Source organism: Embiotoca jacksoni, unplaced genomic scaffold (assembly GCF_022577435.1).
Source record: "Embiotoca jacksoni isolate LCO1_2020_lvr unplaced genomic scaffold, fEmbJac1.0.p SCAF_5, whole genome shotgun sequence".
NCBI lineage: Eukaryota > Metazoa > Chordata > Actinopteri > Embiotocidae > Embiotoca > Embiotoca jacksoni.
Genome location: NW_027185403.1, coordinates 6,567,036 through 6,582,183, shown reverse-complemented (window position 1 = coordinate 6,582,183; position 15,148 = coordinate 6,567,036). Strand labels below are relative to the sequence as shown.

The following is a 15,148-nucleotide window of genomic DNA, read 5'->3' as shown; positions in this document are numbered from 1 at the left end:
TATGTTCTTGAAATTAGTAACAAAACATTTTTCAGTATTTTTTTCAAATCGGCAAGAAAATTGCTGAAATATCGTGATGATATTTTGTTACTTCTACTCATAGTTCCTCTTCTTTGTGGTGAGAGGAACAACAACAAGTAAGCATCACATTAAATGGCAGGAAAGACATTTCATAAAACCTGATAGGTTAGGTAAGACGCAGTAGGAGCGGTTATTGTTGTATGTTATTGTAAGCCTGACACACACACACACACACACACACACACACACACACACACACACACACACACACACACACAGTGTGTTTAACTGCATAAGAAATAACATTGTAAGGCGCTTGGTTAATTTTTGTCCAGAGAATGACATGAAATGGAAACTAAAGTCGAATGGGAACATGAACTTAACAAAGACTCTGTCATTCTCAGTGTTGTGCACATTGTTGTAGGTACATGTGCAGGATATAAAGAAGTTCAAGCATTGGTCCCCTGTGCTCTCTCCTATTTGCACAGCTCCCTCACACTTCATTAAATGTTTTTAAGTAGATTTCCTGAGTGGATTTTTTTTTAAGCTTAACGGCACAGCTCCTGCGCCCTGTACTGGAAGAGCTTAGTGATTTTGTCCTCTGTACACAACGTTACAAAATCGCAAAAGCAGACTGATGAGAACAAAGCTGAATGCACTGCATTCTTTTGAGCTTGTTTTTTCCCCACCAGTTTGCTCCAGCACTTTTGTAAGAAAAAGTAACAGCATCGATTTGGTTTGACCACAAAATCTATTGTTGTCAGGGTAAATAATACTGCCTGTATCGCTGTCACACTTGCTATCACAAGCTCATTTTTAATTTTTTTTTTTCCTTCCACGCGCCACGGTGTCATCTTCTACCCCTCATCTGGACATAGACACATGCAAGCTTCTGGAGCCACACTTCAGCTAAACCTTGACGCCAAGCTTAGCAACTGAAGATGCAAGCATCAAAACATACTTTGCAGTCCTGCGAGCCAGAACCAGTAATGGTATGTTCTCTGACAGGCTTGCAGGCCGTAAAAGGCAACATGTTTATGTCTGTGAAGAAGGGGGATGTCAAGGAAAACTGGATTTGTTGTTTTATTCTTGTGTGATTCACATGTCACCTGAGGGTTGTACATAGGTGAATTTCCACTGTAAGAACTTTCAGAGGGACAACAGGAACCTTTAGAGCGGGGGTCTCCAACCAGTAGCTTGTGAGCTGATTTGGTTGACCTCAGCTATGAGAGTAAATGTTACATTGTCCGAGAGCTACATGGATAGCTCTCTGACACTTTAATTATGTCAAAGTAGCTGTCAGAGAAAAAAAATGGTTGGAGACCTCTGCTTTAGAGGAACTCTGTTCCCTCATCTAAAACTCCACCGAAACAACCGGGTTTAAATGAATTTCAGGAAATACAGTTTTATTCCCGAAAAGGTCCCAGCTCAGGGCGTGGTATTTTCTGAAGGCTCAGGAACTTTCCAGGTGGGGCTTACAGAGCTGATGTTGGATTTTGATAGATGGATCATGTATTTGGAGCTATGGGTGTCTTATGGCATGAAGTTTGTAAGGAATCTCACTTTAACAGGTTCCTTTACACTATCACTTCTGACCCTCTGTGGACTTGGTTGTGTTGTTATTAGAGCTGAAACGACTGTTTGATTGATTGCTTAGTTGAACAACAGCATATTAAGTTGCAACTGTTTGTCTATCGGCCTTGCCGACACAAAGGATTTATAATGCCATCCAATGCAACTTTATATATATATATATATATATATATATATATGTATATATATATATACATATATAAAATATTATTTTCTATCAGAAAGTAATTGTTGTGTTAGATTGTACTACAGTGAACAGGTTCTTGTAATTTTCTGGTTACTCAGGCTGTTTGTTCAGCAAACAGCGTGCAGATTGTGACAAACTGGATAGTCACTGAATAGTGAGATGGTGCGACAGGACGCCGTGTCATCAGACCAGATTCATCATTGGGAGTTTGGCAGCAGCTGAATGCAGTCTTACATTCCCCCTGCTCTCAGTGGAGCGTGCACCCCCCCCACCCTCTTACCCCCCTACCACCACACGCACACATCCTGGTCTGTGCTCATTTCACAATGTGTGCATAATTCAATTTACAGCATAATTTAATGTAAAGTTTCAGCCTTACTCAATTCTCTAATGCACCATTTAGTTTTGACTGAGCAATTACATCTCAGCTCAATTCAGCACTGGATGTTTGCTTTATTGATCTCCATGTTTTGTAGCTGATGCTCTTTCATTAAGAATGAATCTACTGTCTGATATTGACACACCGGCCCTCGACTCTATGCTTTTAGTGACTAACATCATTGGCATCGAATGGCTTTGTTTGACCTTTGACAATGAAGTAAAGAAAATGCAACCAGTTCTATTTTTCCTTGCATTAGCATTTTTCGTGTGGCCCTTAGCCCGCTATTTTGAAAATGAGCATTGCATTCACGTAACTTCTCAAAAATGAAGTGGACCCCATCGGCTGACCCCTATTATATTTCACAGTGAATCCACCACTAAATCGATGGCCATTCAATAGTGCTCTTCTTATCTTTCGAACCCCAGGGCAAAGACTGCTTCCTCATTTTTATAGAATAGTTCTTAGCACGAGTTATGTGCGTGTAGATATCAACATCTCTTTTTCTTTTTTTTATAGCCTCACTGCGGCCAAGTGCTTCCTTATGTGGGTTGTTGTGCAGCTTGTGAGCAGCAGTGTCGGCTTAGTCTGCATAAAATCTAGCGATTGTTTATCTGATTGGCCTGTGACCTTGAAACTGTATGCATTAGCGAGGCTCTTGTGCATAATCAATCTTTAAGAGATGGGCACAAGTGAAAGTGAAAGCCAGCCAACTAATACTGTTGGCAGTTTGAACTGTGACCCTGAAGTAGAAGTCAGAGCCCTTCACATGTACTTTGACTAAAAGCTAATTTGGTTTGTAGATGGCGCCTTTACTTGCATTTTATGTTTTATCTGCACAGCCCTTTGTACGTGTTGTCCAACATTGTTACCTCATGTTATATTGGTTGTTCACAGGATTGTCTGTGTGGAATGCCTGCATTGCATTTAGAGTACACAGAGGATAACTTCAGAGTCACTGCATCCGATTCAAATAAATGAACAAGGGTACTCCACAGGGGTGTTCTTGGCTTACTGCTCCTGGGAGCTGGTTGTTGTTGATTTAGAAAACCTAGATGTGCCTGCGTCCTTGGATCCTGTTTTACTTCCTCTCTCTCTCTCTCTCTCTCTCTCTCTCTCTCTCTCACGTTCGCTCTTCCTCCCACTCTCAGTTTTTCGTCCTCACTCTCTGGCAGCCAGGTCAGTCCGGTCCTGGTAAAGGAGTGTCCGTGTGTGCTGAGCGGAGTAGGGGATGGATGGTAAAGTTGACGATCCATACTGAGGTGTGAACATGGCTGCTCATGCATAAGGGAGCATTATGTAAGCCTGTTGGCTCCCTTCTGTAGCCCGGACTGGAAAGAAGATGGGAAGTATTTCCGAATTAGTATGACTCATTTGGCCCTTATTTTGTGTTATTAACGAGAAACAAAGGACTGCATGAAATGGAGTTATGTAGGATGTGTTTTTATCCTCGCATGCATAAATTAGGCTTCCAACTTAGTGTTTGATGCTACTTTGATCTAACTTCTTGTCAGAAACAGACTTTGGGCAGCTTGCTGTCCAGGTGGCTGTAATTCACATGTTCCCTGGTGTTTGTGCAGAATCAGATGTTCATGGTAATCTGTTCCCTCAACCCACATGTTGCTGGTCTTTATGTTAGATAAAACAAGATCTCCTGCCAGCATAACCTTAATAATTTACTCACACAGTAATGGCTGCACAACTTGTACTTGAACTAAGAATGTAATAATAAGTATGTAATATGCATAGTATGTAGTATAAAATATAAGTGTTTCTCCCTGATTGAAAGTAGAAATCGGTCGAAGTGTGAGATGGAATGAGAGAGCGCATGGGTAAGGTGTCATCATTTGGTCTTTTGAAAGACATATTCACTTATTAAAATGATAACAACAGCAGATGGATCTTAAATCCACTCAAATTGAGTTGAGGATGTGCATTGTATACATTGTAAGATATTCAGTTTACCATCCATCCATTATCTATACCGCTGCATCCTGAACAGGGTAACGGGGGGCTGGAGCCTATCCCAGCTCACTTTGGGCAAAGGCAGGGTACATCCTGGACAGATCGCCAGTCTATCGCAAGGCTCAGTTTATTATCACGGAGGAATATTTACATTTAACAATCTGGAATCAGAAGATTTTAACTTTCTTTCTTCTTTTTTTTCTTTTCTTTTTTTTTAAATGACTCAAAACGATCGGTTAATCTGAAAAATAGATGGCGATTAATTTTCTGTCGCTCAATTTATCAATTAATCAAGTAATTGTTGCAGCTCTAGATGCCACATGCTCATCGTGTAGTTCCAGGAACAGTTAGGAGCCAAGCTTCTCCCGTTTTGGATGATAATGAGGCCAGTAATTGTCTAGCATCTTGCCATAGCACATAGTTTTTGATTGGTCAGAGAGACAGACAGTCTGACAACCAGTGTGATGCAGTACAAGAGATTGTAGAGAAGATTTAAAAAAAAAAAAAAAAAAAAAGAATGTTCGCAGTATACATTTTCCTTCAGTTTTTCCTGAAATAATCCCTGAAACAAGGACAGTTTTTTTTTTTTTCCTGATCTTTGTAACCCCACTTCCCTGCCTATCTGATGATAAACAGCAGACACGTATGCAGATAAAGAACATAATGACTTGATTCTGCATTGTCTCTGTAATATCTTCAATGGTTTATTGACTGATCAGTTAGTTTACCCTTAAAAGTGTTTATCCATTGTGAGATAAGGAACATGCTGGAGGGTGAGAAAGAAGAGGAGGTGGAGGCAAATATGCTGTCACTTAGGTTGAACCAGGACACCAGCTTTGCTGTTATCGGGATCTTCCAGTCGTTGTAGCTGTCCACCCGAAGCCTGAGGATTTCTCATGTGTGGGATGTCAGGAAAGAAACCGAGGTCATTGAGAGAAAAGTGTAGGCCATATCTCTTAGGTTGCGTTTGGCCTGCAGTTGTACATTTGGATGCACAAAATTCCTGTGTAGTGACAGTGAATCATCACAGTACCAATGCACTAATCTAATTATCATTATTGGCATTGATCATGGCCTTATGAAACAGACTGGGTATTGGCCAGATGTTACTGATCTACATTAAGTCTTGTATCTTGGCCAATGTTATAAAATTATAACAATTCAACTTGATAACTTTTTACAGAACAATGTAATAAAAAAAATGTCGCAACCCATAAAAAGAACGTTAATTTCGAAATGTTGGCTCCTATAAGAAAAGAGGCTGACAAATAATCTCTAGGCCTCCCTGATAGTTTACCACTTTTACTTTTTCTGTCTCTGTTCCTTTTTTGGGTTTGTTTATATAATTGTTTTGGAGATTTATGTACTCCTTTGAAGTTATGACACCGACCTGGCTTCTGTGATTCACCCTTCCTGCCTTTTATGGAAGAGGAATGTCCTGGCCACTTCACTTTGAGGTGAGTCCAGCACGCCTTTGGCTCCTGACCCGGTTCCTGAGTTACTGTGCTCGTAAGCATATGTGTATAACCCATATCACAATGCGTCCTCAATCACAACAAAGAAGCTGAACCTATAAATCTGAGCAAAGCATTTTTCTCCTGGCTGCACACATCTATTATGTTTATCATTGATGAGTGACCACATGGGAGAGAATAAATGAAGTTATAGCTGCCCCATACAATCACCATTGCTGACCCTTGTCATACTTTTCTTTGTCTGTGCCCTGAATTATTGGCTTGTGCTCAACAGTTTTCCAGTGGGGGCTTTTCAAGTCTTTTTAATTTACTGCTTCACAGTAGAAATTCTAATCTCCTAATTCTGAGTGGAATTTAGACCTAATCAGACTCTAAAGTTCTTATGGCAACAAAAACTCCTTTGTGTTTGTAGGTTTACCCCCAAAATAACAGGACACCACTGAGTTGTTCTACCTCCCCCATGCTTCAGATGATGGGTCACATTTAAGTAACTTCCGTTCTTTGTATGATGCACATTTTAGTGTTTGTAGATGTAACAGGGCTGGCACAATATCTAGTCGAATTAAATGAAGAGAAGAACTAACGTGTCCTCTGTTTTCTTTCTCTGTTTGTCTCTTCCTATCCCCACCCCTTGTCCTGCTTTTTCCTCCAGCTTGGTGGTGATGAGAAAAGAGTAGACAGTAGGACTATCTACGTTGGTCATCGGTCATGTCCTGCCAATGAGGCTTTCATTCCACCCAAGTTCTCCGATAACAGGATTGTGTCGTCCAAGGTAAGAAACGCACTCGCGCATATGCCAGGGCCGTGTGGTCATACGGCGAAATGAAATTGATGTAGCTTTGTTTGTTGCTCAGCTCATCTGTGTACTGTGCTTCCCCTGCCTTCAGGCATTTTTCTTCTCTTACTTAACACTTTGAATGCAGAATGAACTCTTGAACAGTCCCGAGCATTCCCGCGTCTCCCTTTCTTCGTTCCTCCTCCCACTGCCTCTCCGCATACTTGTCTTGGCTCTCAACAGAAGGCGATTATTTGTCTGTCACGGGAGGACTGACTGTGGCAGTGAAATACATGGCTGTTATTAATGTACTTGAAGGGTGGGCAATTTGGTTGTTTCCCCTGGGCTCCGATAGACTGTCCAACTGATTCCCCCCCTCCCCCCACCACCACCACCACCACCAAGTCTTACCCCTCAGCCCTGTGTCAACGCCAAGTGCAGACAGGTGCTGGCTGGCTGTGTTATGGATATGTAAGGTGAAAGGGATGAGGGGAAGAGGAAGCGTTGTGTGAGAGTAAGATGGCTGTAGGATTTACAGTGGTGCAGAGGGTCCCAGTGAGGGAGGGCCAATCAATCGGCTTCTGCCAGTAGTCGGGGTAAACAGGCTTTAATTACTCCAGCTGTAGTGTTTATGCTCCTCCATGCATCTGCTCTCAATCATCCTGTTGCTTTTGCACTCTGCAATGACCAATCTCCGCCTCTCCTCTCGCGCTCTCCTTACTACTGCACCACCACACTCAGCCACCCCCACTGCTGCCACCCCCCTTTTCTCATTACTTTCACTCTCCTTTCTTTCTGGAAAAATGAGACGGGTCATTCTGCTGCCGCTGCATTTCAACCCTCTCCCCGTGCAGACATTCCCCTTTATAAACACTGCCTTAGTGCTGTTTCCGTGCAAGCGCGTGTGTGTAAGTTTGCGTGCAAGCATGTGTTTGGATTTGTGTTTTTCACCCTGGTACTTTGTTGCGCAGCACAACGCTACCAGCGGGGTATTGTTGAGCCGTCTCTCAGGGATTTTAAGCAGATAAAAGCGTGGCTTCAGCCCCGATGGTATCAGCAGTCACGGCCACTTAAAACGGAACAAAACGCACAAAAAACACTCGCCAACCTGATAAGTTCATTGGCTCTGCGTTCAAGGGTAGCCAAATTAAGGAGATAAATCGCTTATCCGAATCAATGGAATACCTGTGGTCCCCCAAGGGCTGTCTCCCAAGGCAGTACAAACAACAGAGACTCCAAGCTATTGAAGTTGCCTTCCTCTTTTCCTTCCCCAGCTCAGACATAACACACATATGCAAGAGTCTGGCCGTATTGAATGTCTCTAATCTCGCTCCCCATGCCAAGCCTTTCTTTAACCTCCCTAAATTTGGTTTAAAAACATCTTGCCAGAATGGGAACATTAGAGAGCAAAGAGCAGCATAAAAGCAGTCCACAAAGTGTAATACCTATTTTATTTCTCTGCGGCTTAGATACATGTTTTTTTTCTTTTTTTCCCCCCACAGTATACAGTTTGGAACTTTCTACCAAAGAACCTCTTTGAACAGTTTAGAAGAATTGCCAATTTCTACTTCCTTATCATCTTCCTGGTACAGGTAAGAGCAACCCAAAAAAAAAAAGTTTGTTTACCATTTTAAATTATGACTTCGTGTATGGGACTGTGATGATGTGTAATCAGGTCCTGTGTATGAAGCTCTTGTGTTTTTTCAGGCAACACTATGTATCATCAACATGATTGGGGTGTTGCTTGTTTGCAAAGTTGTGAGAACGTGTCCATTTGCTTCATGGTCATGGCAGGTGTGAAATTGCAGCAGCTTCCCCTTAAAGCTTGAACTGTGTGTGTGTGTGTGCGTGCGTGTGCGTGTGTGTGTGTGTGTGTGTGTGTGTGTGTGTGTGTGCGCGTGTGTGTGTGTGTGTGCGTGCGTGGGTGTGTATTGAGAAGTTGTCTTGAAAAAAACAGATAGTAACTTTGACCCGAGCTCCACAGGTTGTTGAACATTTTGCACTTCTGTAAAGCAGGTCAATCTCAGTGTTTATTTTCCCCAGCCTTTGTTTCAGCTTCAATTTACAATTGACACTTCAGCCTTTACTTTTCAGTTTGTGTGGTTTAACTCTGTATCATCCTCAATTAATGTATATAATTGATGGATATTTCAGTTGACAGCTAGTGTATGAAATTATCGTGAGCTAATGTAGCACACTTATGTGGGAGTAAACCACCAAGCGTGTTTGCATCACTTACACAAGCTGCTTATTGCTGCATCTACACACAAGGGTGCGTGGTAAAATGTTTGTGAATACACGTATGGATGTGTATGTGCCTGTGCACATGACATGTGAGCCAGTGGGTGTCCTGGGTTTGCTGATGGTGTTTACCCAAGCTGCAGTGTGGTTGGCATTTCTCCACTAATCCAGCCTCTCATGAGGGGCTCCTTATTCTAAGCACTACGCTTTTCCCATGCATCTCGCTATTATATCACAGAGCGAGAAACAGGTACACAGCTTGTACTCTCATTTTGCACTTGCATCACATAGACCAAAATACACCTTCTCATTTCCCCTGAGTGGCTTCATGCAAATGCTCCACCAACAGCCAAATGTCTGACTCTATTCTGTCCTTCTTTTGTCTCACATTGTCATTCTGGTCTCTTTCTCTACATCTTTCTGTCTCCCGTTCTCCCTTTCTGTCTCACATAACCCCCATCTCTCTGCAGCGCTGCACTGCTGACGTCAGCAGTCAGGAAGCCCTCTGTACTTCTGAGCGCCACAAATAGACACAGGCTGATAAAAAAGCACCACTCTCTCCTATAAATAGCCCTGCATGTCTTTGCTTGAATTTGATTGAATGGGTTGCGCTGTAAGAGAGTCAGGGAAGCTGTGATAGGAGGGAGAGAGGGAGAGAGGGTGAAGGGGTAGGAGGACGCCAGGACCCACAGCGCTGCCCTGGGACCCCGGAGACCTTCTCTCTGTCGCTCACTCTGACACACTTCCCGGCTCAGATGAAGGGCTTTGTGCTGCTTTGCTCTGCTGCTCTGATATCACACCAGCAGCAGTACACCAGTTCACTCCTTTTGCTGAGATTTTTTTTTGGCTTTGTATTTGGTGCAGTGGAGGGAAGGTATTTGGCCATTTGGAAGTTTGTTGGGGATTTAGTAAATACAGTGCAGATAAACTGTAAAACACAAGCTGTGGGAGAATGGTGTGGTTTTTTTTTGGCAAAAGTGCAGTAGCTGAAGGTTTGGTGCAGATTTTAGTTTTCTGAGAAGATTGCATTGTCCCAGATAGATACTATTTGCTTTATATATAACCCCCCCCCCCCCAAAAAAAAAACAACAAAAAAAAAAACACTAAGGTGCTGCTATTGTGAGAATTATAGTTACACATGCTTTCAAACAATATGCCCAGTTTGTCCATTATTTATTATGCACATTAATTTAATTATTTGCTGATCATCAGTCTTTATTCACTGTACGCTGTACATGAAACAAGAGAGTATTCCTCAGCTGTGCAAAACAGAAACTGGTGTATGTTGCTGAGCAGGATTTTAAAAAAACAAACTGTTAGCCAACAACACCTGGAACTGATCAAGCTTCACTTCCTGAAATACAACCATCAACTTTCCGAACAAGGAAACACCACCTGGTGATTGGTGGATTAAACAAAACACAGCACAAAACTATGAATATAAAAAAAATTGCACTGACACTTTAATGACTCATTAAAGGTCAATTAGGAAAATCATCCTTTTCCATAAAAGAAGGTTGTCCTTGATACTGTAATGTCTGTGAAGCCTGTCAAGTCTAATTTAAAACAGTGTTTTAGGTTTTTTGTTTTTTTCTGTCACTGTTGATGAACAGATACTAAAAAAAGATGCCAGTTTCCCTCTTTTTTTTTTTAAATTAAAAAAACATTTTTTTTTTTTTTTAAAAAGTCATCTGTTGAAAAGTTGCCAAAGATAAATCAAAGTCAAGCAACATTTAGGCTGAAAGTCAGCTTTGTAAAGCATCCTCTGTGTGCTGTGTGTGTCGGGTTTGGCCATCTGGCTGCTGCATCAGAGGGACATGCTGTTCTCAGTGCTTCGTCTAGTAGCTATTCTTCCTTCTGTGATTAGACAAATTTAAATCCAGTCATGTGAACACAAGATGTGGGATATCGAGTGCTCCGTCACCTTCCTCTAGTATTCATTACATCAATGCTTAGGAAAGTGTTTTAGCTTGGAGGATCTGGGGCCTCATTTATAAGACATTGCGTGGGATACATACTAAAAGTGTACGTGCGCACAAAGGCAGAAAACGACGTGCGCAAAACAAATATTCAGGTTTATAAAAGCCTGCACACGCACACCCACGTAGATCAGCCTCACGTCCCGCCTTCAACACGCCTACATTCAACCATAAATGGTCAATGCAAAGCATATTATAGAGGTTGATGCATATAAAATTAGCCATGTGGATCAGTTTGGTGAATCGTGTAACCGACGCAGAGGAAAATCCGGAGATATAATTTTTCCGACACAGAACTCGAGGTGTTAGTGGATGGGGTGGAGGATATGAGCGGAATTAAATGCGAGCTATAGATTTGCTTCTATCATTTACAGTTCAAAGTTGCATATGGAATAATTGTAGGTCACGAGCAAAAATGATCCTGCTGGTTCGAATGTTAATGATAAAGTGGACCCATGAAGTGAAATGAAAAGTGTCAGAGGCTTCGTAATACGTATCAAGTTGTCTGTCGCATTTCATTTCTACAATCTGGTTTCAATTCACCACCTCTCCGTCTGTCGGCAATTTTCCCCATCTCCAAAACGTGCGTACGGATGGGTCGGAGTTTGCTTACAGCTGCCCACTATTTACCGTTTTTACGGCTTTTTCAGGCCCTGTTTTGTGCGTACCCTGGTCATGCCAGTCAGTGCATTGCTGACATTGCCAGGGTGAACTGAGCTTTCTCAAGAGGCGTTCAATTGCCTGTAGCAATGTGCGAGATCTAAAGAGTCTTTAACACAGAGCCCGGTACACCATTCTCGTGTACGCACACTGCTCTTTTGAAGCACTGAGTACTCTCATCTCTGGCTTGCATCACCTGAGGCTACTGCGGCAGTATTATTACTTTCACTTCTGTCTCACCGGAATCGCCAACTACTACAAATATAATGCCGACTCTTCTCTGAATCTGCACTTCTCCAAACGGTTGATGTGCACTAGCCCATCTCTGCTTTGTAATTGATTTATCCTCCAGTTAATTGTAATCCCAGTAAAGCTTGGATAGGCTACTAGCTCAATGCCTTTGTACGTTCTCTGTGCGCGCGTGTGTGTGTGTGTGTGTGTGTGTGTGTGTGTGTGTGTGTGTGTTTTTAGGTGTTCGAACGGGTACACAATGTGACTTTGTGTTTGTCTGACCGCGATTACCGAGTGAGCAGCGGGTTTGTTTCATTCTCAGTTCAAGCACAGGTGAAGAACAACACTGGAGACTGCATCAAAAACGCATCTCCTACTCTCAATTGAGCTGATGTCTATCTGACACTTAATGCTCCTGGACAGAATATCAATGAGCTGGATGTGTCGTGTCTATGCGTGCTGTAATTTGCACTCCAGCTCGGGGAGACCGACCTGCATTCTGCAGGATCGGAAATGCCAGGGTAAATCCGTCTCGTGCTTTTAAGGGACACACAAACACATAAGGCTGTTTGTGTACTGGAGCGTAGCTGGAAGCCTCGGTCAGGTGCTGCTCTTAAAATGGTTGTTTGGGATTACCTGCTCACTGGTCACACATGCCTAAAAATGAAACGCATACTCCCCCCCCCGTAGATTCCCTCGTGCACAGCTGAGGCAGGTAAGGTGAATTTGACAAAGCTTTCCATTGGCCCTCTTCAGTGCCTTGGCAGAGACACAGAAGTGTTGGCATGCCTGCAGATTAAGCACTCTGTCCCTGGTACACTTGATTAAAAGTTCTGTGGTCCAGAACCTCCCTCAGCTCCTTCCTAAATGTAAATGTCTCCCTTGTGTTTCCTCCTGCTGATGAACAAATATGGGGAATAGTAGAAACGCCTCACAGAAACGACAGAGACTACACCCTGCATTTAGAGGACTCTCCCCAACCTTCGAAACCATTACCACAGACTGCTCCTGCTGCAACCACAGCAACATGCTGCAGTGAGCCTTTGGAGTGATGCATTTAATGCATAGCATTTCTGTTTGAAGGTCAAATGTTTATTGTTGAGTGGTTACATTGCATTTCTCTGAAGTGAAATTGTTTTTTCCTCCCAATAGGTGATAGTGGACACCCCCACCAGCCCAGTCACCAGTGGCCTACCCTTATTTTTTGTGATAACAGTAACTGCTATCAAGCAGGTAAGACACTTCATAATGTGTTGATAACATACATTATATTGGGATTTCTATTGCCATGGCCTCATTTTCTTATATTGTCTTTCATTACATTATATACTTCCTCTTTCTCCATATGACATTTTAAATCCCCCAGCCTTCATAACTCCCTGCGCTGTGATTTTTGTATAAAGTATGTGATTAATGCCCTCTTGGGTTTTGTATTAATGTGCTCTGCTGGTGAATTCTGATTGGGGTGAAGACAAAATTGGCTCTCGGGGAGTGTGAGCAAATGTAGAGAGAGCAAGTCTATTACAGAGATACAAATTATCAAGGGGAGTGTGTGTTTCTTTGACTCTGTTGCTGCCGTGTCCCAGCTTTAGATGTATTGTTTTAGGATTGGCTTCTCAGTTAGTCTACTGCTGGGCCTTTGAAATGCACAATAGTGGGCGGACTTCCCTCTGAAAATATATGGGCTGCACTGATAGCACTTCAGCCAGGCTTTGAAGTGGGACACCAAGGCAGCGTGCCTGACTTTTATTAGTCAGGCCGAGTTGAACTGTATGGTTCAGCTGACGATCCATTGAATGCCTCGCCTTCTTTTTCTCTCTCCTTTCATCCACCTGGCATAATTTCTCTGCATCATTCAACCAGACTTTCTCCTCCTGTCGCCTTTTACTGTAATCCCGCTTTCTGGCTCAAACTCAGCCTTGGCACACATTCTGGTTTCCTTCCCTACCCTCTGCATCTCTGCACCATCTTCTCCATCACTATCTTAAAGTACTTATGAAGTCTACACTAGGTTTTGTGCCTCATGCTGCCGCTGCAGCCCCAGAAATTATTTTTTTACCTGACTCGGTATTATTTCATGGTATACTGTTTCAATGCACTGCTGGACAATCACCATCCCATTCTGCTGCTGCCGGCACTCAAATAATGATGACATTTTCAGTGTAAAAATTTAACCGTATGCACAGCCATACATTTCTGTTCACTTAGCTTGGCATTTATGACAGTTTCTGTTCCACCTCTACTGCAGTGATTGTGAAACTTTTTCTTTCTCAAAAGCCGACACTGTCCACCCCTCACTTGGACAGCCACTCCTCTGCTGTGTGTCAGTTCTGATGTCACAGTCATAGCTGTCAGTGTCCCATTGGTACTAATGCGACAGTGAAAGTTTGCACTTTTTGTTGTACTAAGCAAGTAACGCTAATCTGATTGTGACGTATTGCCGTAGGGCTATGAGGACTGGCTACGGCACAAGGCTGACAATGAGGTGAATAAGTACTCAGTGACAGTGCTAGAGGACGGCCGGAGGATACGGAAGGAGAGCGAGAAGATCAAGGTACCTTTTAGTACACACATCTTAACTAAAAATCAATTAAATGATGCCTTAGAGATAAGCTCAAAGAGAAGATGCTGGCAGCTTGGCATGATTGTGTTTGGAATTTATGCACAGAGGAGAAGATGCGGCTCTGCTGAGCTGATTAGATCTTCAAACATGTGTGTGATGGTGATTATTGTATCCAAGGTATTGTGTGGAGGCTATTTCTCCAATGCAATCCACTTGTGTTTGCTGTAGGTAATAGTATTTTCAAAGACTTATGGAAGTTTCGAAAGTTAAATATGCACTAAACAACATTATTCTATATTTAACGTAAACCAAATAAATCCTGGTTATGTTGAAGTGCTGCTATTGCTGCTGATATCACTGAGAATCAACAAACAAAATCAAATCAATTCAAAATTAACAGCTTTGTATAAAAGTTTGGACAGCTGCTCTCCCAACAGGAGCTTACACAAGTTAACTGTAGGCCACCTCCTGGTGTTAAAGGGACCACGGCTGAAGTAAACATTCAACAAGCCAAAAAGAGAGATATTTTTGTCAGTAATTGTTTGAGCTAAAAGGTGACTGACTCCGCATTAGTTGCCTTCTTGGCTCTTTAAGTAGCCAGTTGCTTACACCTTTGCCATAACAACGTGATAAGAAAGTGACAGTTGTGTTTATTTTAGAGTCCTCCTCCTTCCTGGTGGTGAAATTGCTTAAGGTTGTGATTATTTAAATCTCTGTCACTTATCCTGTACCAAATTCTTTAGATATTGTGCCTATGGAGTGGGACAAATCAAACTGTATCTTTACAAGGGGCTCTTGGATGTATTTCTTCAGGTGGGGGATGTTGTGGAGGTGGAGGAAGACGAGACCTTTCCCTGTGATTTAATACTGCTGCAGTCCAGCCGAGATGACGACACATGTTTCGTTACCACAGCAAGTCTGGATGGAGAGTCCAACCATAAAGTAAGATGGGCCGCTCTTCTGCCCTCCTCTTTCTCACGTCAGAATAGCTAGGTTGTAATTTTACTAAGTTTTTAAACAATAATTTTGGCTTGGAAGAAGTTTTGAAAAGATAGTGATTATCTTTGATTACCACCCTT

The 15,148-nt window shown here is 42.5% G+C and overlaps 1 protein-coding gene across 9 annotated transcripts in view; it reads left to right on the top strand.

The window, feature by feature from the left end:
• Positions 1 to 15,148, top strand: part of atp11c (ATPase phospholipid transporting 11C) — a 40,311-nt gene that overhangs the window by 8,797 nt on the left and 16,366 nt on the right. For 7 of the 9 annotated variants that reach the window (XM_069171188.1, XM_069171181.1, XM_069171179.1 and 4 more), the window contains exons 2-7: positions 900 to 1,013; positions 6,273 to 6,392; positions 7,898 to 7,987; positions 12,659 to 12,739; positions 13,953 to 14,060; positions 14,883 to 15,011. In XM_069171188.1, coding sequence (XP_069027289.1) covers positions 963 to 1,013; positions 6,273 to 6,392; positions 7,898 to 7,987; positions 12,659 to 12,739; positions 13,953 to 14,060; positions 14,883 to 15,011 — 579 coding nt within the window. In that variant the 5' untranslated portion in view covers positions 900 to 962. The remainder of the gene's footprint in view (positions 1 to 899; positions 1,014 to 6,272; positions 6,393 to 7,897; positions 7,988 to 12,658; positions 12,740 to 13,952; positions 14,061 to 14,882; positions 15,012 to 15,148) is intronic. The other 2 variants (XM_069171186.1, XM_069171187.1) reach the window with 1 other exon arrangement.